Consider the following 22619-nt stretch of genomic DNA (forward strand, 5'->3'; position numbering starts at 1 on the left):
GGTCAACCTTTCTTTCCTAGGCGTAGTAGTTTGCACTTGTTTTTATTGACTTTCTTCTTTCTGGTTTTAGACCAGTTTGCCACGGTCCTAAGCCCGTCTTCTAAAATGCTCACAACTTGGTGTCATCCACAGATTTTGTAAGCAGGCCCTCTACTCCCTCTACTTGATAAAGATATTAATAGCAATGAGCACTGGGCAGACCCCCATGGGACCCCACTAGATCTGTCCCCCAGTTTTTCACTGAGCCTTCGAGAGCTACTTTTGGAATATAACCTTTCAAACCAGTTTTGTACCCACATTATAGTAATTTCATCTAGACCAAATTTTCCTAGTTTGCTTATGAGAATGCCCAGTAGGACTGTCTCAACTCACTAAAAGCAAGATACATCACATCCGCTGCATCCTCCATGCCTATTAGCCCAGTAATCCTGTCAAAGAAAGTAGTTGCTTTGGGATGATTTGCTCTTCACAAATCCATGTTGGCTATTACTTATCAACCTATTATCCTCTAGGTCAGGGGTGGGCAATAATATTTGATGGGGGGGGGCACTCCAAGAATTTGGAATGTGGTTGAGGGCCACACTCTTCCATGATATCAATGGAGGAAATGTGGGGGTCTGGGATGGAGGTTGGGTGCAGAAGGGAGCTTGGGGTAAGGGAGAGAGTTTGGGTGAAGGAAGTAGTTGTGACCTGGGGCACTGGAGTGGGGTGCAGAGAGTTGGATTGTGATATAGGGCAGGGAACTGGAGTACAGGAGGGGGGCACAGGTATTTAGGTTGTGAGCTAGGACAGGAGGGGACTGTGATCTGGGACAGGGGATTGGGGTGCCAGATCTGGGATGGGATATGGGGGCAGAGGATTGGGTATGTGGAGGAGGGGGCAAGAGTGGGGGGCAGAGGGTTGGTGAAGGGAGGGTCTGGGATGCCAGAGGCAGGGTCTGGCCTGGAGACTTACCAGTCAGCAGCCCATTCCTGAATCAGCCTCTCTGCCTGCTCCCTCTGCACTGCATGCCAGCCCAGCTTCACGGGTGATTAATCAGCCCTGCCCCGTCAGTCAGCTCCGTGCATAAAGCCCTGAGCCTATGACTGGGCGGGGCTGAAGCTCTGCTTAGAGGGAGCACTGCTGCCTGCCCCTCCCCCACCCAGGCTGCAGCCATGTGCTCTGGAGCCCCTTGTGCTTTGTGGCTGCCTGTTATTGAAACAGGCAGCTCCCAGAAACCAGCCAATGGGATTATGCTGGGGGTGGGAGCAGTTCCTAAAGCTCCCTCCCCCCTCAGTTTTTAAAGTGAAACTGCCCTGCAGCCATGTTTCTGAGTGGCATGCAGGTGGGGTGAGGCAAGTGGGGAGCCTGTGTGGGGCGCCCCACAGTGTCTGCTCTAAATGTTGATTGTTTAATAATTTGTTCCAGTATCTTTCCAGGTATCAAAGTTGGGCTGAGTGGTCTTCAGTCCCCTGGGTTCTCTTTGTTTCCCCTTTTAAAGATACGTGTCCTGTTCGCCCTTCTCCAGCCCTTTGAGACGTTACCCCTTCTCCGTGAGTTCTCACAGGTGGTTCTGAGATTGCTTCAGCTAGTTCCCTAAGGACTTGGGAGGAATTTCATCAGGTCATGCTGACTTGAATACATTTAAGTGACCAAAATATTCTTTAACCTGATCGCTCTCTATTTTGGCTCGGACCAGAGGCGTAGCAAGGGTGTTATGCACCCTGGGGCAAAGGCAAAATTTGCGGCCCCCCCCCCACCTCCCTTGCCATGCAGCAGGGCCCCAAACCTAGTGCACAGCTGACCCCAACCCTGGGAGGAGGGCGGAGGAGCTTGTACCACATCTTCCCCTGCCCCCTCCAATTTGGGGCTGGGCCCCCTCATGCACCAACCTGCCAACGGAGATGGAGGAGGGCCGGGCTGGGGGCAGAAAGGCGGGGAGAAGGTGGCTCCAGCTGGTGGCAGTGGGTGGAGGAGGAGCAGGCGAGCCGAGGGATGACAGGGGGAGAAGAGGGGGACTAAATTGGTGCCCCCCTAGCATGGCACCCAGGGGCAGCTACTTCCCCCCCCTACCGCCCACCCCTCACTATGCCACTGACCTGGACTGCATTAGGAGCCTCTGAGCGAAGAGACAAGGAAGGATTAGGGTTGCTAACTCTCCCAGACCAGATGCCATTGCCTCAAATAGCATCCAGTCAGTCCAGACAGGAGAGTGGCAACCCAGGAAGGCTAATAGCTTTTAGGAAGAACACAAAGCATCTACTCTGGATGTAGGTGCTGAAGTGACATTTTTTTGTGCCACTTTCATGCACAAAACTCCACCTTGCCTGCTGCCTAGCCATGTAGGTGACTAAATTTATTCGGCAGCCCCTACAGTGCTACCCCGGGCAGGCAGACTGCGGCCCCTCTCCCACCTACACCCCACCACAGTCCACGCCGCAGGCTGAGAAATCCCTTTCTCATCTGTGTGGCCGGTAGGTTGGGTGCAAGGGAAGGTGTTTCCTTACAGCAGGGGCCTCCAACCCTTTGAACCACAAGATCCGTTTTTCAGCTGAAGAGCGATGTAAGATCTACCTCCAACCCTTCCCCCGCCTCCTTCCCGCCCCTTCTCCGAGGCCTCACCCTGCTCACTCCATCCCCCTTCCTCACTCACTGGCACCAGGCTGGGGTAGGGGGTTGGGTGCAGGCTCTGGACTTGGGCCAAGGGTTTCGGTGTGTGGGCGGGGCTCTGGGTTTAACCCAGGGTGGGATAATGGCATCCAGGAGGGGTTTCAGGGTGCAAGCTCTGGGAAGGAGTTTGGCTGCAGGGGGACTCATGGCTGGGCCGGTAGGTTGGGTGCAGGAGGAGGTTCAGGGCTGGGGCAGGGGTTCAGGAAGCAGACTCTGGCTGGGCACTGCTTAACTCAGATGGCTTCTGGGTGGTGGAACTGTGTAGATAAGGCAGCTCACTCCTGCTCTGGCCCTGCACCCCTCTTGGAAGCAGCTGGCTTGTACAGCAATGGCTCTGTGGGGCCGTGTGCCGCCCCTCATCTACAGGCACTGAGCCCACAGCTTCTACTGGCTACGGCTCCCCGTTACTGATCCATGGGAGCTGCAGGAGCGGTGTCTGCAGGCAAGGGCGGCATGTGGAGACCCCCTGCTCTGTCATTCTCAGGGGCTGCAGGGACATGCCAGCCACTTCCAGGAGCAGCAGTTCCCACCGGGATAATGACTCCAGCCATGAGAGGCTCGGCATTTTAGAACTCACTCCTCAAAGAATAAAATTGAAGCGCAAGAGAGAAATGAAAATGATGAAATGCACAGACCAGTCACCAACCAAACTAACCCACTTTTCAAGCAGCAGCAGAAGTAACAACAACCCCCCCTCCCCCCCCTCCATGTATGTGTTGAATCAGCAGATAAGAGTGCAGGACAGTTTGTGTGTGTGTGAGAACGAGAGACACACACAGCGCGAGAGAGTGACAGATTCACATGGCCAAGCTCCCTCCAGCCCCTTCTCTCTGTGTGGAGACAGGGTACAGGAGTGGAGGGAGGAGGGACACCCTAACATCAGCACCCCTCTTTTCCCTCCCCCACACCCTGTACCACAAGCAGGAGGTTCCCGGGGGGGGGGGGGGGCAGTTGCAAGGCAGAGGGCAGGAGCAGCAGGACAGTGGGTGGAGAGGCAACTGAAATGCCAGCGCTTGAGAGCTTCCCGGCCAAACCAGTCAGGATCACCTGTCAGAGGCTCCAAGATCCACCGGTAGATCCCGATCGACTGGTTGGTGACCACTGCCTTAGAGCCTTTACAGCCTTTGGCCCAGTGATTAGGTACTCCCCAGGATACAGGAGGTGTCTGGTTCAAGTCCCCCTTCTACCTCATGAGGGGAAGGATTTGAATGGAGATCTCCGACCTCTCGGGTGAGGGCTCCAACCACTGAAATACGGGACATTCTAACAGGTGGGCATCTGTCCTGCTGGACATGTTCAATTGCAATTGAATAACTGACTCCCCCTGTTCGAATGTCCCATATTGGGCCCGGGAAGGAGTGAAGCTCCCTGTGTAGTTCAGTGGTTCAGGCACTCCCCTGACAGATGGGAAACACCTGTTCAGATCCCTTCTCCACACTAGATAGCTGCCTCTTGCCCACCCCTGCGCTAACAGGCCGGCATTCTCACGGCACAGCAGCTCAGGCCGCTTTAAACAGCCCATTGCTAATTCCTCTGGATGCTGGGGAGGCTTCACGCACTGTCTCCACCCCCTACCAAAATCCCTCCGCTCCCATTGGCCAGTTTTGGGCCAATAGGCGCTGAGAAATTTTGCTAGAGGCAGGGGTAGCCAACGAATCCTCCTCCCTCCCTCATTCCCGCTCCTCGTGCTGGAGCAGAGCCACGTGAAGCAGCCAGCCAGAAGAGGCAGCCAGCCTGTCTCCGGTTCCTGCAGGGCTGCTGGCTGGGAGGTGCCTTGGTAAGCACCTCCCAGCCAGAGGCTGCCCTATCACACACACCCCTCTGCCCCCAACGACCCGCCCCTGGTCACTACCAAACCCTCTGTATCCCCTCCCCTTACCTCCTCCAGGTCACAACTCCCTCCCAGACCCTGCACCCCCTCCTACACCCATCCCCCATCCCAGAATCCTCTCCTGCACCCATCCTCCCTCCTGCACCCCAAGCCTCTGCCCCGGGTCGCAACCCCATCCTTCACCCAAACGCCTTCTCAGACCCCATACCGTCTCCCGCACCCCAGCCCTTTATCCCAAGCTCTCTTCTGCACCCCACCTGCCATCCCAGACCACACACACCCTACATAGAATTGCAGCCCTTGATCACTTGCCAAAATCTTGGAGTGCCCCCCCCCCCGTTAAAAATTATTGCCCACCCCTGAGATAGAGGGTAGGCTTCCAATCTTTCTGAAAGTACCATGCCTAGACCTATCCGGGGGACTTGAATAATATCTCACCCATGGGGCTAAAAGTTTCAAGGAGCAGCTTCTCCCTCCGGCTGTTTGATACGGGGCAGAGCAGGCGCCCAGCTCTGGCTCACAAGAAGTGGTTTAGGTAACCTGACTGCAGGAGAGGCCCTCCAGGCTGAAGCTCAAAAGCAGACTGAGGCACCTCACTGCCGCTGGGCCTGGTGCCCATCTCCCCAGTCACGGTCCAGGGAGCCTGGGCCCATAACTCTGTGGTTTCCTGCAATAGTCTGGGTACCTAAAGCTGGGCGTTGTGATCAGAGCTGGCCCACAACATTTTGGCACCTGAAGCGGGGAGCTCAAACGACGCCCTCATGTCCCCTCGATGCACCAGCAGAAGACACAATTTTCTACACTCTGGGTCCTAGGGGAGCCCTCCCCCCACAGTCGGGCACCTGAGGTGGCTGCCTCAGTTTGCCTCATGGTAAAGCCAGCCCTGGTTGTGATGTGGGCATGGCTGTGGGCCGAAATAGGGCAACGCCAGCCAGATGGGTGAAGAAAGGAGGAAGAGTTGCTGTGACATCTAGGCCAGTGGCTTTTCAAACTTTATTTCTGGTGACCCAATTTTAGAAAATGGTTGGTACCTGAAACCCAGCAGAGCTGGGGAGAAGGGCTTTGGAGTGCAGGAGGGGGCTGAGGGCTGGGGCAGAGGGTTGGGGTGCAGAGGTGAGGGCTGTCGGGTGGGGATGGGCGTACGAGGGTCGCTGGGCTTTGGGGTGCAGGATGGGGTCAGGGCTGGTGATGCAGGCTATGAGATGGAGCTATGGGTGAGGGATTTAGGGTGCAGAAGACTCTGGGTTTGGGGAGGTTCAGGGCTGAGGTTTGAAGGCAGCTTCTTGCCTGTCTTGGAACCATGGTCCACTCTGCACCCCAGAAACAGCCAGCAACAGGTCTGGATCGTAGATGGAGGCATGGAAGCAGCTACACACGGCTCTCACCTGCCGGCACTGACCCACCCCAGTGCTCATGGCCTGGTTTCTGGTGTGGAGGCGGTGCTCAGGGCAGGGGCTGTGCGGGGAACCCTGTGCCCATGATGCCTAGGAGCCGGGCCTGCTGCTGGCCACTTCCAGGGTGCAGCACAGTGTCAGAAGAAGCAGGGATTGGCCAGGGGTTTTCAAAGCATGGGTTTTGGCCCAGCCTTAGCTGGCCAGCTGGGTCCCTGGGTGCCGAGCAAGGCGACCTAGCACCTTACAATCCGTGACCTAGGACTGGGTCAGGACCCGCACTTTGACAACCAAGGTTCTAGACATATTGGTTACGTCTAGACTGGCATGATTTTCCGGAAATGCTTTTAACGGAAAAGTTTTCCGTTAAAAGCATTTTCGGAAAAGAGCATCTAGATTGGCACGGACGCTTTTCCACAAAAGCACTTTTTGTGGAAAAGCGTCTGTGGCCAATCAAGACGTGATTTTCCACAAAAAAGCACCGATTGCCATTTTCGTGATCGGGGCTTTTTTGTGCAAAACAAATCTCAGCTGTCTACACTGGCCCTTTTGTGCAAAAGTTTTGCGCAAAAGGGACTTTTGCTCAAACGGGAGCAGCATAGTATTTCCGCAAAAAGCACTGATTTCAGACAGTAGGAAGTCAGTGCTTTTGCGGAAATTCAAGCGGCCAGTGTAGACAGCTGGCAAGTTTTTCCAGAAAAGCGGCTGATTTTCCGGAAAAACTGGCCAGTCTAGACACAGCAACTGAGCTACAACATCTGCCTCTCCCCAGTGCCCTGTGAAACACAGATTAGGAGTGAGCTCTGCCCTAAACTCTCAAGCCCCTGCTCCATTCACATGTCCGAGGAAAAGAAGTTGCATTGCCTCATGGATGATGGGATTTGGACAATGGTAGTAAATGACCCTCATTTACCTGGATGTGTGAGGGCTCTTCTCCATCCTGAAAGCAACCACAGAACAAGAGGTGAGAAACTGAACAAATACTGTATAAACAGGACTCAACGTTATACAAAACTGTGGCGTGGAAGGGAATTGAGTTCTTAACCCTAGTAAACTGTTACCACAGTATGAAGAGCTGAGCCGATTTTTAAAACAGAATGTAGTTCATGAGGGAAGTTCTGCTTTTTCGTCCTTTTTATTGTCCTGAATCAGAGCAAAATGTTGAAATATCAGCACTTCTTGCAGGACAAAAGAGATTAAAATTCCAGACTCAAAATGAAATGTTTGACCCTGACAGGAAACATGCCGTTTTGGGCTGGGCTGACATGAATCTGAGCCTGCAAGACATACTGTGCTTGTCAATGGGAGAGGATATTGTGTGTTACGTCTGCCCACACGCAGATGGGGGAAAAAAGATAAAGTGTTTCAGGACAGAGTAGGAGTTTAATGTATGAGTCGACACTTGAAGGACAATCCTGCCTCAACTGCTCTCTCAATATGAGGTGAAGTGTCAGTCGGGAAGGGGGAGGGAGCTGAGGAGGAAGGGAAAAGAAACACTAAAAGGTCTCTGACCAAAGCACAACTTCACTCCTTCTCCCCACCATGAGATACAAAAGAGGTGGTATGGATTTTTTTCCAACTGCAACTTCCAGTGAGTATGGTGATGGCTCAGGCGGTCATAGGTTAATATTGACCCAACCCAAAACAAAACATTTCAATTTGGGGAAAAAAATAAATATTGGCATAATTGACATACGTCTGTGAGATTTTCTCATTTTTTTTTCGGCATCCAGTCGGCTCTCAGAGGCTATATTGACGCTGACAGGTTTCATTATACAACTTCATGCGGAGCATATGAATAGGTGTTAAATTATAACCCTGCTGATGCACTGAAATTCTACGGCAAAACTCTTAACAGAAGCTAGATCCTAGTCTGTTTGAAGTCACAGGTAATAACATTATATCCTTCATATCACAGGTGGCATCTCCTACCTTTATTAGATCACATTGTTGGTACTAAAGTTGGGGCTAACTGGGCATTTCTACTCAAAGAACTGAAGCATTTTAAAAATTACTCTCAGTGTAAAATGTTCTCATGCTTAATATTAATCCACGTTAAAATATAGTTAAATTAAACAATACTATTCTAAACAAGCAAACAAACACACCTGTGAGTATACACATTTATGGGCAATATACTATTTTAGAAGGAAAGGGTATGAGACTTACTAAGTTCTGCTGCAAGTTTCTCTGAAAAAGAAACAGAAATAAATATGCATCATTATATGCACCTCGGACACGGGGCAGGAAGGGTCCCTGTGCTGACTGCACAGAGGCTAGTGCAGTCTCTCTCAACCTTTTTTTATAAAGTACCCCTTTAAAAAAAAAATAAGTACCTCCAGTACTTCCAGTTTTCTACCATTGCAATACGTTTGTTTAAACAAAAGCAGGCGATGAAATTTTTGGGTGTAAAAAGTACAAAAATAATAAACCGCTGTAAAATTTAAATCAAAAATTCTATTTTGTCCAAATTTCAGTTGTGTTGATATACCCGCCCCCCCCAACTTCTCTCGAGTACCCCTAAGGGTTCTTGTACCACTGGTTGAGAAACACTGGGCTAGTGCACATGGCTGTCTGGGACAGGATGGGTGCAGACCCTCTCCCGCCACCGGCTTGCCAATCCAGTGGAGCCCGTCCCTGACGCAACGAGGGCACAGCTAGGGTGGCCCGAATCCCAGAACATGGTGTGCATCTGGGGAGGAGACGGGGGTGGGGAGGAAGTCTTCTGCACAACAGTCTCCCAAACTGACGCTCCACTGGGTTTCATCTCCCCCTCTGCCCCACCTCTGCAATGAATGTTACGGGACCTCAGAGGCTTAAAATGGAAACTGAGCTGCCTCTTAAGTATGGAGGGAAGCGGGCCCATGGGCAGGGATCACGCTAAGCTGGGGGGGAAGGGGCAGAACAAATTCTCAGGGCTCAGTGCTGGGAGCTGACTGACTGGGTGGGGCTGATTAATCACCGGTGAAGCTGGGCGGCCCTGCAGCGTAGAGGGACGCTGCCCAGAGAAGTTACATAGAATCCTAGACTCCGAGGGCTGGAGGAGCCCTCAGGAGTCACCGAGTCCCCCTGCCCACAGCAGGACCAACCCCAACTCAGTCATCCCAGCCAGGGCTTTGTCAAGCTGGGACTTCAAAACCTCTAGGCTGTGTCTACACTGGCATGAATTTCCGGAAATGCTTAAAACAGAATAGTTTTCGTTATAAGTATTTCCGGAAAAATTGGCAGGCTGCTTTTCCGGAAAAGCCCTTTTTCTGGAAAAGCATCTGTGGCCAATGTAGGCACGCTTTTCTGGAAAAGAGCCCCGATCGTCATTTTCGCGATCGGGGCTTTTTTCCGGAAAAGACTACTGGGCTGTCTACACTGGCCCTTTTCCGGAACAGTGTTCCGGAATAAGGACTTATGCCCGAGCGGGAGCAACGTAACTTTTCCGGAATAGCGGCTGATTTTGTACAGTAGAGCATCGTTGCTTTTCCAGAAATTCAAGGGCCAGTGTAGACAGCTCGCAGCTTATTCCAGAAAAGCGGCTGATTTTCTGGAATAAGTGGCCCAGTGTAGACACAGCCCTAGGGATGGAGATTCCACCCCCTCCCTAGGGAACCCATCCCCGTGCTTCCCCACCCTCCTAAGGACATAGTTTTTCCTAACATCCAACCTAGATTTTGCCATGGCATCTGGGTGCCTCACAACACCCTGGTGAGGGACTGACATTAATAGACGGAGGCTGAGGCGCAGGGAGATTAGGGCCCAGACCCACAAACGGCCTTAGTACCGAACTCCCAATGTAGATTCCAAAAGCCAAACCTGAGGCCCCACTGAGATCCTTAACCCCCTGCGAAGCTGCAGGCTAACCCAGGAGGCACATACACCATGCACTGTGTAGGCCGGGAGACAGGGATTCCTCAGGGTGGCTCAGCAGTATCTAACTCCCATTGTGCTTTGCGGCTTAAATGACTGGAGAAGCAAAGAACTGAACCCTGGTCTAACAAGCCCCACTCCAGGGCCCTCCCTAGTCGGTACAACTTCCTTCTAGTCTCAGGCAACAATATTGAGCTGTCTTTTTTTTTTTTTTTTATTACTCTGTATTTTATTGTTTAATGAGTTACCTTTCATTCTGAAGAGATGAGCAAGGAGGCCAATGCAAACAAACGAAACCAGCAGGATCATACACAGAGTCACGACCCACATGGAGAATTTTGGGAAAAAAGCACCTGCAAAAACAAAAACACTTGCGTTACTTGGCCCCTCCTTCCAAAGTCAAATGATTCGATAACAAAGAAATACCTCAGAATTCCACAGGGATTTCAGCAATATCCACCCCATCATCAACCTCAGCCTGGACCCGTCCACACAAGAGACCCACTTCCTGGACACTGCAGTTCAATTATACGATGGCCACATTAACGCCATCCTACCACAGAAACCTACCGATGGCTTTTCTTACCTCCATGACCCTAACTTCCATCTAGGACACATGACACGATCCATTGTTTACAGATAGGCCTGAAGATACAACCCAATTTGCTCCCACAGATAGAGACACGCACCTACCGGACATTTATGAGGCATTCTTAAAATTGAAATTCCCCGCCCCGAAATAAGGAAACAGATTGACAGAGCCAGAAATCTGCTTCTTCAAGACAGGCCCAACAAGGAAAATAATAGAACACCACTGGTCATCACCTATAGCCCCCCACTCAAACCCCTCCAATGCATCATTGACAATCTACAGCCTATCGTGGAAAACAAGCCCTCCTTCTCACAGGCCAATCCTTGCCTACAGACAGCCCACCAACCTGAAGCGAATCTTTTCGTGCAACCGCACCTCAAACCTCAGACACACTCACCCAGGAACCTACCCCTGCAACAAACCCCATTGTCAACTCTGTTCACACATCTATTCCAGCGACACCGTCACAGGGCCTAACCACTACCTCAGAGGCTCATCCACCCGCACATCCACTAATGTGATCTATGCCAGCAGTGACCCACTGCCATGTATATTGGCCAAACTGGACAGTCTCTGCAACAAAAGATAAGCGGACACGAGTCAGACATCAGGAATGGTAACACAGAGAATCCTGTGTAGGGGAACATTTTAAACCTGCCTGGGCACTCAAAGATGGATTTAAAAGAAGTCATTCTACATAGGAATTTCACTAACCAATTACAGAGAGAGTCTGGAATTGACCTTCATATGCAAATTTTACACTGTTTCCCTGGGCTTGACCATAGACGTTAATTGGCTGTCCCATTATAAAGCCAGCCTTCCATACATTTAACACTTCATTGACACCAAAAGCTAAGTATGGGACACTTCCAGCACACTCAGGGCATGTCTACATTAGGGCTGTGTTTACACTGGGCCACTTATTCTGGAAAATCAGCCGCTTTTCCGGAATAAGCTGTGAGCTGTCTACACTGGCCCTTGAATTTCCAGAAAAGCAACGATGCTCTACTGTACAAAATCAGCCGCTATTCCGGAAAAACTATTCTGCTCCCGCTCGGGCATAATTCCTTATTCCGGAACAGTGTTCCGGAAAAGGGCCAGTGTAGACAGCCCAGTAGTCTTTTCCGGAAAAAAGCCCCGATCGCGAAAATGGCGATCGGGGCTCTTTTCTGGAAAAGCGCGTCTACATTGGCCATAGACACTTTTCCGGGAAAAGGGCTTTTCCGGAAAAGCAGCCTGCCAATGTAGACGCTCCTTTTCCGGAAAAACTGAAAACGGAATAGTATTCCATTTTAAGCAGTCCTGGAAATTCATGCCAGTGTAGACACAGCCTAGGAAATTATTTCAAAATAATAATTCCCAAAATAATAATTTTGTAATAGTGTGTCCACACTATGGGGAAGCCTTGAAATTAGTCAGAGGGAGGCTCCCTTCATGTGGACGTGCTACTTCCTAGGAAGAGCCCCAGGAAACACTGGGGAGTAATTACTTTGAATTATTCGGGGGAGTAGTTATTTCAAAATAGCAGCACCGGAGCGTCCACACTACTGCTATTTAGAAATAACCATTTCAAAATAAACGTTATTCCTCGAGAAAAGCAGGAGTACAGATTTTGAAATAAGCAGCCTGTTATTTCAAAATAACAGTGCAGCGTACTATTATATGCATGCAGTGCAGACGTACCCTAACTGGTGAACACAACTTGATCAAAAGTATTTACAAGAGAAGTAACACCAAAGATTCTTATCACACCATAAAGCCTATGGGTAAACTGAGCCCAGCCCTCTGTCCTTGGCCCAGAAAAGCCTCCAGGAAAAAACACGTGTCATTGGAAATGTTTTAAACCTCTGGGGCTAGAGTCACATAAGGACACAGGTATCTAACTGCCACTTTAGGTGCCTACATCTCATAAGCAGGCCTTTCTGAAGTTCACAAAATCGCTGCTCAGCTACTGCTAAACTCCATGGGTACCTACACTCACTCAGGGTATGTCTACACTACCCCGCTAATTCGAACAAGCGGGGTAATGTAGGCATACCGCACTTGCAAATGAAGCCCGGGATTTGAATTTCCCAGGCTTCATTTGCATAAGCCGGGCGCCGCCATTTTTAAATCCCGGCTAATTCGAACCCCGGGCCGCGCGGCTACACGCGGCACGGAGTAGCTAGTTCGGATTAGGTTTCCTAATCCGAACTAGCTGTACTCCTCATTCCACGAGGAGTACAGCTAGTTCGGATTAGAAGCCTAATCCGAACTAGCTACTCCGTGCCACGTGTAGCCGCGCGGCACGGGGTTCGAACTAGCCGGGATTTAAAAATGGCGGCGCCCGGCTTATGCAAATGAAGCCCGGGAAATTCAAATCCCGGGCTTCATTTGCAATTTCGGTATGCATACATTACCCTCCTAGTTCGAATTAGGAGGGTAGTGTAGACATACCCTCAGGGATTAAATGTTTGCAATAAAAATTCTCTAGACACGGATTAGTCTGCTTCTGAGCATGCACCCTGCAACTCATGCATCAGTCTGGGGCTCAGGCATCTGTACACCTAGAATCAAAGAATAATAGGACTGGAAGGAACCTCGAGAGGTCATCAGCTCCGGTCCCTTGTGCTCACGGCAGGACCAAGAACCATCCCTGACAGGTGTTTGTCTAACCCGCTCTTAAATATCTGCAGTGATAGAGATTCCACAACCTCACCAGGCAATTTATTCCAGTGTTTAACCACCCTGACAGTTAGGAAGTTTTTCCTAATGTACAACTTGAGCCCATTGTTTGTTGTTCTGTTGTCACAAGTTAAGGAGAAATGTTTTTTCTCCCTCCTCCTTATAACAAACGTTTATGTTCTTAAAAATGTCTTGACAAAGGTCATGGAGGGTGTTTCTAGCAAAACTGGAACCTGAACGCAGGTCGTAGTCCAATTTCTTCATTGCATTTGCATATCTACTCTTTTCATTGTTACCTAGTTTTGTGTATGTGTGTGTGTGTGTGTGTGTGTGTGTGTGTGTGTGTGTGTGTGTGTTGATAACTAGTTTGTGGCTTTGGTTGTAACTGACCTGATATAGACAGTGTTGATCCCTTTTCTTGGTTGAGGAGGTTGTTCCAGACACAACAAGACAACTTCTGGTTTGAGTTTTCGGTGACAACAATTGTCGTTTTTGCTTCAAACAGGCCGTTACCCGCTCGGGATGTTTCAGAGAGTGATGGTAGCTGCTGCCCACTGGAATCTCTCCAGAGCACCTGGGGCTCCGGGTACCAACCAGCGGACTGACAAACCACCTGTATTTCTCCATTCTGGTAACTCTCAACAGAGAGCTGCAGCTCAGACCCTAAAGCTGGAAGGGAATGGACACAGCTGTTACTGTGGTCTGCTCCTCACGTATATGAATATTCAACACAGAGGTACGCTACGTCTACACTGGCGCGTTCTCCTGCAAAAACTCTTTTGCGGAAGAGTTCTTCTGCAAAAACTCTTCCAGAAGAGAGCGTCTACACTGGCATGTGCTTTTGCGCAAGAGATGTGCTTTTCCACAAGAGCATCCATGCCAGTGTAGACGCTCTCTTGCACAAGAAAGCTCTGATGGCCATTTTAACCATCGGGCTTTCTTGTGCAAGAAATTCATGTTGCCTGTCTACACTGGCCTCTTGCACAAGAGCAGTTGCACAAAAGGGCTTATACCTGAGCGGGAACGTCAGAGTTCTGGCGCAAGAAGCCCTGATTTTATACATTAGAACGTCAGTTTACTTGTGCAAGAACATGTGGCCAGTGTAGACAGGCAGCAAGTTTTTGTGCAAGAGCAGCCGCTTTTGCACAAGATCGCGCCAGTGTAGACACAGCCATCATGTTTTAGGCCATGGAGAGAGGCGATAAATGGCTGCTGAGCAGGGTTCCCTTTAAGATTTGCCATCCACAAGCGGAGTGAGTTTTGCCTTGTGCACCAATGTTGAGGTCGTGTGCGCCTGTTTGGACGTGTGCCGCCATGGCACTCAAGTTATTGATAAATACATATTAACAATTAACAATGGTTAATTAACAAGTATTGTTACTAATGGTTAATTCAGCATTAACAAATATATATTAAAATGTTATGGAAGAATGAACACTAAAACCAGGGATACTTCACAGGGTGCGGGACTTGACAGCCTTGTTTAATATGAAGTCAAATAACAAGAACATTAATACTGCAAAGTTTTCAGTCAGATGAGCCTCAAGGCTGCTCCAAACCTGCATTGTCCACAGTTCCATAGAAGTCACAGAAGGCCAAGGATAAGCACACACTAGTTTTCCTCCAAAATGCCCCTATTCCAAGAGCTTTAACAGGGGAGGGAGTCCTACCGGCACTGTGAATAAGACCCATGTAGGGAAGTGAGATCCCTGCCTTTAGGGTGCCTTTGGGCCACTGGAGGGTGAAATGGTTGAAGGGTACAAGAGACTCAAGCCTGTTATTCATTGTTTTATCAGTAAATGAATTAATGGAGATGCCTATCTCCTAGAACTGGAAGGGATCATGAAAGGTTATTGAGTCCAGTCCCCTGCCTTCACAGCAGGACCAAGTACCATCCCTGACAAATTTTTGCCCCATCTCCCTAAATGGCCTTCACAAGGATTGATCTCACAACCCTGGGTTTAGCAGGCCAACACTCAAACCACTGAGCTACCCCTTCCTGGTTTAGTAAGGCTTCTAAGGATATAGACACTGTCACATAATAAACTGTAAAAACTAGAAAAACAACGAATACTTGAAAGACTAACAAAACATGGAGATGGGATCATGAGCTTTCATGGGCACAGCCCACTTCCTCAGATGACAGGAGTTTAATGAGTCCAGATCCAAGAATAAATAAGGGAAAGGGGGGGAGGGGAGAAAAAAGGGAGGGGAGTAAGAAAAAGAGAGACAGTGAGTAGATAAAACTTAAAAAACAACTAGTCTAGTAGCACTTGAAAGACTAACAAAACATGTAGATGATGAGTAGATAGTTCAAATAGTTACAAGAGTCTGTTAAGAACCATTAGCACCTCCATTGTTTGGTTGGGTGGTTAAGTTATTAAAAGGTGGAAGATAGTGTGCGAGCCATCCAATATCCTGGTTTAGACCATTAGCATAAGAATTAAACTTGTGAATAAAGTTAAGTTCCAATCTCTGTATTTAGCATGTGGAACTGGTCTGAAACAAAACGGCAACTTGGAAATCCATTAATGAGTGTCTAGGAAGATTAAAGTATTCTCCAACAGGTTTTTGTGTGTTGCCTTTTCGGATATCTGATACGTGTGCATTAATTCTTTCCTATAGAGATTGTTCAGTTTGGCCAATATACATTGCAGTGGGGCATTGCTGGCATTTGACTTGGCTACCCCACTGAAGATAATAAACAGTGTTTGTCAATGTTGTTTTACAAACATTAGCCCGTAGTGCCTGACTCTGGAGAATCTCTTTAAATAGTAGAATGCTGGGAAGGGAATATCAGGGAGGTGATAATGTTTAAATGGTGGGTGTGGCAGAATGTAATAATTTAAATGACACATTTAGGCTTGTGGGCCCCCTACAACCTCAGTTAGTCTTAACTATGGTGAATTCTGAACAACAGGCGCTTTGCCTATTGCGGTGAAGAGTTTTTAATGTTGTGGGGCTGTTCGTGGGGCTACAGGCTGGGTAACATATAGTGATAGACTGAGCCATGGGCTCCCTAACCCAGCCATCTGATCCGTGTTTGCAGACCCTGCCCCTATGTGGCATTCTAAAGGCCCCTCCATGTGATGCAGGTATCTGTAAAATGCCGTGCAGAACCGTGTGTCTGACGAACGAAACCAACCACCCAGTTGTGAAAAATGTTGTCTGTGCATTTGGCCAATTAAGTGTATAATCAGTGTTGTGCAGTTGGGCACACTTTACCAGTGCCTTGCTGGAGGAGGGGGCTATCCAGTTTCCGTCTCCCCCCTCCCCTACCCAGTGTCTGAGCTAGGCAGACCTAGCCCCTAGAACAGCCCTCTGCCCCCCTGCCACTGCTTCAACCCGTGGCTGCAGCAACCCGCCTGCCTGCCACACGGCCTCTGGCTCAAACCCCAACAGCAGCCGCCCACCTGTGGCCCCAAAACCCAGCAGCAGCGGTTCATGCGGCCTCAGCCCCGGTGGCAGCCAGAGCAGCTGGCCCCCAACACAGCCTTGGCCACCAGAGGAGCCGCCCGAGCAGCCTCCCCCCAATGTGGCCCCGCCCCTGCCCACCACACAGCTCTGGCCGTGGGAGCAGCCACGCCACTCACCTTCCAGGTCTAGCAGGAAGGTGAGGGCTGCTGCACAGCTCTGCAAAGAAAGTGGGTAGGCCTAGAAACTTTTGTGCGCAGCTGCGCGGGTGCGCACCTTACAGAAAACACTGATTCTGAGTCTGAATTCCCCGCGCTCATGAACCCAGTACATGATAGAACCACAGAACACTAGAACTGGAAGGGCCCTTGAGTCTGGACCCTCACAGCAGGACCATCTAGATCATCCCTGATAGATGTCTGTCCAATCTGCTCTATAGAATCATGGGGGGGGGGGGGAACAAAGGAGAAAACAGAAAGTGAGGCCAAATCAAGGAGCCAAAAGAGGACACCAAACAGAGAATCCCGGACACTGCTCACTCTCCTCAAGGCACCCATCAGAACAGGAGGGGGATGCAGGGGGGGGGGAGGAAGGAAGGTAAGTGTCTGTGAATTGATGATATTAGAGGTAGGGAGAGTGGGATGTTTGTGAGTTAATGGTATTAGAGGTGATAACTGGGAAAGCTATCTTGATAATGTGTAATATAGTTCAAGTGTTTGTTCAATCCTCTTTGGAGAGTGTCGAATTTTAACATGAATGACAGTTCAGAGGATTCCCTTTCAAGTGCAGATGTAAAAGGTCTTTGTAGCAGAATGCAGGTGGTTAAGTCATTGAGACATCTCAGACACTTCGCCAAAGGATTAATGCCCACAAAACAGATATCAGACAAGATCACAAAGAAAAAACAGTTTCTTGCCATTTTAACCAGAAAGGACACTCTCTCAAAGAGGATTGAACAAACACTTGAACTATCTCACCCATTACCAAGATAGCTTTCCCAATTATCACCTCTAATACCATTAACTCACAAACATCCCACTCTCCCCACCTCTAATATCGTCAATTCACCTTCCTTCCTCCCACTCCCCCCCCCCGAATCCCTCTCCTGTTCTGAAATGTGATTTGTCCTTTTCATATTTGTTCATTTTTTTAATTGTATCCTTTGGTATATATGGTTGTGACTATTTTCTTCCACTATTTGATCTGAGAAAGTGGATCTGGCCCACGAAAGCTCATCATCTAATAAACCATCTTGTTAGTCTTTAAAGTGCTACATTGTCCTCAAGGGTGTCCTAGAAAGCCGTGGACACTGTCCGGAAGAACTCATGACCAAACAAGGGATCAGAAATAGGCCCCACAACTGCAGAGCACACTTGGTCCAGCTTTCTCCCCACCTGGTATGATAGATGGGTGCCTAGACCAGTGCGAGGAAGAGGCTGACCAGGAAGTCCTGGTGTTTTATGGGGAAAGAATGAGGCATTGCAGGATCGGAGGTGTGGGGAAAATTGCAGCCAGAAACCCAGTAGGAGGCTCTAAAGGAGCTGGAAGAGGGGCGGTTCCCTGACACACCCTAGGTAGATACGTGCCAGTGTCTCCTTCTTGGAAGGTGAGTGCCCATTGTGGCACCGGAGGAATGGCTGTAGCTAAAGGCCTGCCTCTCCTCCAACGGGGAGGGATAGCAGAGATGAGTGACAAATGAATACTGGTGACAACAGATGAAAAAAAGCAGGGTCACAGAGCACACTGCCCCCATCCAGCTTCCTCCACATGGTGTGACAAGCGGCTGTCTTGGCCAGTGCCAGGGGAGGCTGCTGAAGCCAACGGTTCTGGAGGAACCGGGAGAGGGGTTGCAGCCTGATGCACCTGATGTGGAGGCGCGCCGGGGTCTGTCTCTTGGACGGTACGTAGTGAAGGAGGCACATGTTTGTTTTCACCATCCCCTGGCGGGGAGGGATGGTATTATCTCTTCTGACAGTTAGGGACCAGAGACACAGAAAGGTAAGGGGTGGTTGCCTCCCTCTGCCACAGCGTTCTTGCATGGTCCTAGTCAAGTCACTTCATCCAAACCTTTCACAGGTGGCTACGACTTTTGTGTTGCTCCTTTTCTGGGTGTCTGACGTGAGCCCCTGAGGTCTGATTTGCAGCAGCTGGGCAGTCACAGCTGCAGTGCGGTCAATGGGAGCTGTGCACTGAACAGGCAGAGTTCTATGTAATGCTAAGGGTGCGTCTACACAGCACCCTAAACTCGAAATAAGAGACGCAATTTGCACTATGCAAATTGCGTATCTTATCTTGAATCCATTTCGAAATAGCTTATTTTGAAATTTGGCATGTCCACACAGCGCCAAAATAACACATTATTTCAAGCTGTCCCTTAACCCTCGTGCAACAAAGATTACCAGGATGGCGAAATAGCATGCCCACTATTTCGAAAAATATTTCAAAATAATGGGTGGCTTGTGTAGACGTGGGGTGGCTATTTTAGGATACTGGAGATATCCTGAAATATCCATGCAGTGTAGATGTACCCTAAATGCTCTGGAAAATCATCTCCTTTGTATCTTGAACTGGGCACCCCACATTAGCAAGCATTTTGAATTCTCGGTGCCTCCCTTCCCTAATCGTGAGAAGAGCTAATACTGTCCATCCCCAGGCGGCTTCCTGGGGTTCTGAGTCCGAGGTAGCACATCCACATTAACAGAGCCTGCCTCGGACTCCATTCAATTCTTCCCTGTAGTGAGGACATGGAAGTTCGAATTTGTAAAATTGGGTGCCCAGAAGTCAAATTTAGTAAATTCAAAATAATCTTCTAGGGTAGACATGGCCTAACTAAAGTCAAAGGCTGGAATTTTAGATTACCCTGCAGAGACATGATATCAAGACCTGGAGCCATGGATCCTGTGTTCTTACTCCTTAAGCCACCAGGCTACGTCTACACTGGCCCCTTTTTCGGAAGGGGCATGCTAATTTTGAAAGTGGGAATAGGGAAATCCGTGGGGGATTTAAATATCCCCCGCGGATTTAAATAAACATGTCTGCCGCTTTTTTTCCGGCTTGGGGAAAAGCCGGAAAAAAAGCATCTAGACTGGCCCGATCCTCCGGAATAAAGCCCTATTCCGGAGGATCTCTTATTCCTACTTTGAAGTAGGAATAAGAGATCCTCCGGAATCTAGACTGGCCCGATCCTCTGGAATAAAGCCCTATTCCGGAGGATCTCTTATTCCTACTTTGAAGTAGGAATAAGAGATCCTCCGGAATAGGACTTTATTCCGGAGGATCGGGCCAGTCTAGACGCTTTTTTTCCGGCTTTTCCCCAAGCCGGAAAAAAAGCGGCGGCCATGTTTATTTAAATCTGCGGGGGATATTTAAATCCCCCGCGGATTTCCCTATTCCCACTTTCAAAATTAGCATGCCCCTTCCGAAAAAGGGGCCAGTGTAGACGTAGCCCCTGTGTGTGCCACACTGTCAGTTACAATTAGCAGAGCTGCTAGAGTTGAAGCCCAAATTATATTAGTGAGATCACTCCCAGATGTGGAACTTGCTCACCTCATGATGTGCTACAAGGGTCCTTTCTTCCTCTGGACTTAATTTGCTGTTGGGTTATTGTCGGTAGTCATTGATACACTGAGGGTATGTCTACACTACCCCGCTAGTTCGAACTAGCGGGGTAATGTAGGCATACCGCACCTGCAAATGAAGCCCGGGATTTGAATTTGTGGAATGAGGAGTAACGGTAGTTCGGACTAGGAAGCCTAGTCCGAACTACCTAGTTCGTGCCGCGTGTAGCCGCGCGGCACGGGGTTCGAACGAGCAGGGATTTAAAAATGGCGGTGCCCAGTTTATGCAAATGAAGCCCGGGAAATTCAAATCCCGGGCTTCATTTGCAAGTGCGGTATGCCTACATTACCCTCCTAGTTCGAACTAGGAGGGTAGTGTAGACATACCCTGATTTGTGTTTGAAGGCGGATTCTAGAAATAGTCTGCTTTATAGTTGTGTGTGTATGGAATTTTCACAGAGTTCCTAGAGCTAGAGAGAGATGTCCCTTTTAGTGGATATGTGAGAAAGAAAGAAAGAAAGAAAGAAAGAAAGAAAGAAAGAAAGAAAGAAAGAAAGAAAGAAAGAAAGAGAACAATATTTCTAGAATGCAACATGCAAATGAGACCCTCTATCTGCCATCGCAAAAAAAAATACAAACATACCCTACTGACCTGCTACTTTCAGCTCCAATGTGGCTTCATTATAAAATGTCAAGGACTGAACAAAACACCGATATTGCCCCTCATCAGAGGGCCTGATGTTGCGTATCCTCAGTGACACATTTCCCTCAGTGAGGCTGTCTCTCAGAAACTCTGTCCTTCCCTGATACTCTGGGTTCTGGTCTTCTGTCTGTTCCTGCCCATCTCTGTACAGGTGCACGGCTGCAGAGTGCTGGGACCGGATCCACCTCACCTCCATGTTCTCAGCGCTCATCTGGGGGGACAGGTGGCAGGGTAACACAGTGGCCTCCCCCACAATGGCTGTGACTGGCTGGTCCGGTCCAATGACACTAAACTGGGCTGTGAGCAGAACACAAAGAAAAGAAACTCAGAGGGAGACAGAGAAACTGCTATAAAAGGCACCCAAAGCAAGTTCTAGTTTATACATGCATGGAGCCATTGCAGTGCTCTGGGAATGAGCCATGTGTGAGGTTACCAGGAGTAACTCATTTGTGCAACCAAACACACACCTCCATTATCTGCACGAGCGGCCCAGACCAGAGATAACGGGCATGTAACTTGTCTGGCAAGCATTTCTCAGTGCCAGTTTTTGGTGCGTTGTTGCAAATTATCACCATTTGTGAGACAAGGGATAAAAATCTCCAAAAGAGCCCTTGAACCCCACTGAAAACAAATGACACGTAGGCCTAGTCTACGCTGCCACAGGCTGCTGGCCTAGGTTACGCAACTTCAGCTAGTTAGATGAATAGTGTTGCTGAAGGGGACACGCGTAGCACTACTTACCACGGCGTATCCACAGTGGTGAATCAAGGGCGGGCACCCTCCTAGCGGCTCTCGTTGTGGGGGAGTACCGGAGTCGGCAAGAGAGTGTTCCGCAGTTGATTTATTAAGTCTGTGCTAGACATGCTAAATCAACCCCTGCTGAATCCATCACTGTCTGTCAGTACAGCCCATAGTGAAGACAGCCTGAGCCTCTTTAGTGCCTTGGGCCACACTCTCAAAGGCTTTTAGGCACCTAAAGGTGCAGGGAGACACCCAGTGGTGCCTGGGATCCTGCGTCCTATTGAAATCAATGGGAGTCAGGGCTCCATACACACATGCTAGGTCTACACTACGAGTTGTCTCGGGAAAAAATATGCAAATGAGCGATTCATTTGCATGTGTCACGATCTCATTTGCATGAGTTGCGATCTCATTTGCATATTTTCTGCCGATCCACTTTTGCGCTGAGGTTTTTGTGCAAAAACAAGCAGTGTGAATGTTTTCTTTTTGTGCAAAAAAAACCCCTTTTTCTACAAGATCAGTATACTTCCTTTTTCAGGTCATAAGGATCTTGTGGAAAAAGAGGGTTTTCTGCGCAAAAACGGATCAGCAGAAAATATGTAAATGAGATTGTGACTCATGCAAATGAGATTGTGACACATGCAAATGAGGCCCTCATTTGCATATTTTCTGCTGAGAAAACTCATCGTGTAGACATAGCCCCAGGGACTTGGGCCAGAGCCCTGAAGGAACGGAAGCTTCTCGCCTCCACGGGAGGGTCTAGCCACCCAAACCCTTTGGAAGGCCTGGACCCAAAGTGCCACATCTGGTGCCTGAAGCTGACGTGTAGGTGCTCACGCAAACCCCCGCTTGCCCTGCCCCCTAACTCTTTAGGGGACCAAATTCCCGCAGCGCCTCCATTCTCACTAGAAAAGTCCCCTGGCTGCAGATGTTTCTGCTGCTGGACGTGCACCCTGCAGGCGCCTGCTCACCTGTCGCCCACCTAACCCCATGCAGGGTCCTCAGGGGGCTGTCGGCAGAGCATGTGAAGCACCAGGGGGCATCTGGGCCTGTCATTTTGTGTCTGTGTTTCAGTGAGGCCAACTGCTCGGCAGAGGAGCTTGGAGATCACCCCCCCCCCCATGGATTGTGTCACTTCCAGGCAGCCCCCAATGGGGCATTCTCTGCTGGTTGTGCCTGGGTGGCCCCATCCAGCTGCAATTCTCTTGCCTTCCCACTG

General features: G+C 49.5%; 1 protein-coding gene across 1 annotated transcript in view; it reads right to left on the reverse strand.

Moving 5' to 3' along the window:
* LOC102457120 (butyrophilin subfamily 1 member A1-like) overlaps positions 1 to 22619 on the reverse strand; it is a 60098-nt gene that overhangs the window by 28042 nt on the left and 9437 nt on the right. The window contains exons 3-7 of the mRNA XM_075913376.1: positions 20609 to 20956; positions 13376 to 13654; positions 9978 to 10082; positions 8041 to 8061; positions 6785 to 6811 (exon numbers count right to left, since the gene is read on the reverse strand). Of these exons, the coding sequence (XP_075769491.1) occupies positions 6785 to 6811; positions 8041 to 8061; positions 9978 to 10082; positions 13376 to 13654; positions 20609 to 20956 (780 nt within the window). The remainder of the gene's footprint in view (positions 1 to 6784; positions 6812 to 8040; positions 8062 to 9977; positions 10083 to 13375; positions 13655 to 20608; positions 20957 to 22619) is intronic.

Source organism: Pelodiscus sinensis, chromosome 32 (assembly GCF_049634645.1).
Source record: "Pelodiscus sinensis isolate JC-2024 chromosome 32, ASM4963464v1, whole genome shotgun sequence".
Classification (NCBI taxonomy): domain Eukaryota; kingdom Metazoa; phylum Chordata; order Testudines; family Trionychidae; genus Pelodiscus; species Pelodiscus sinensis.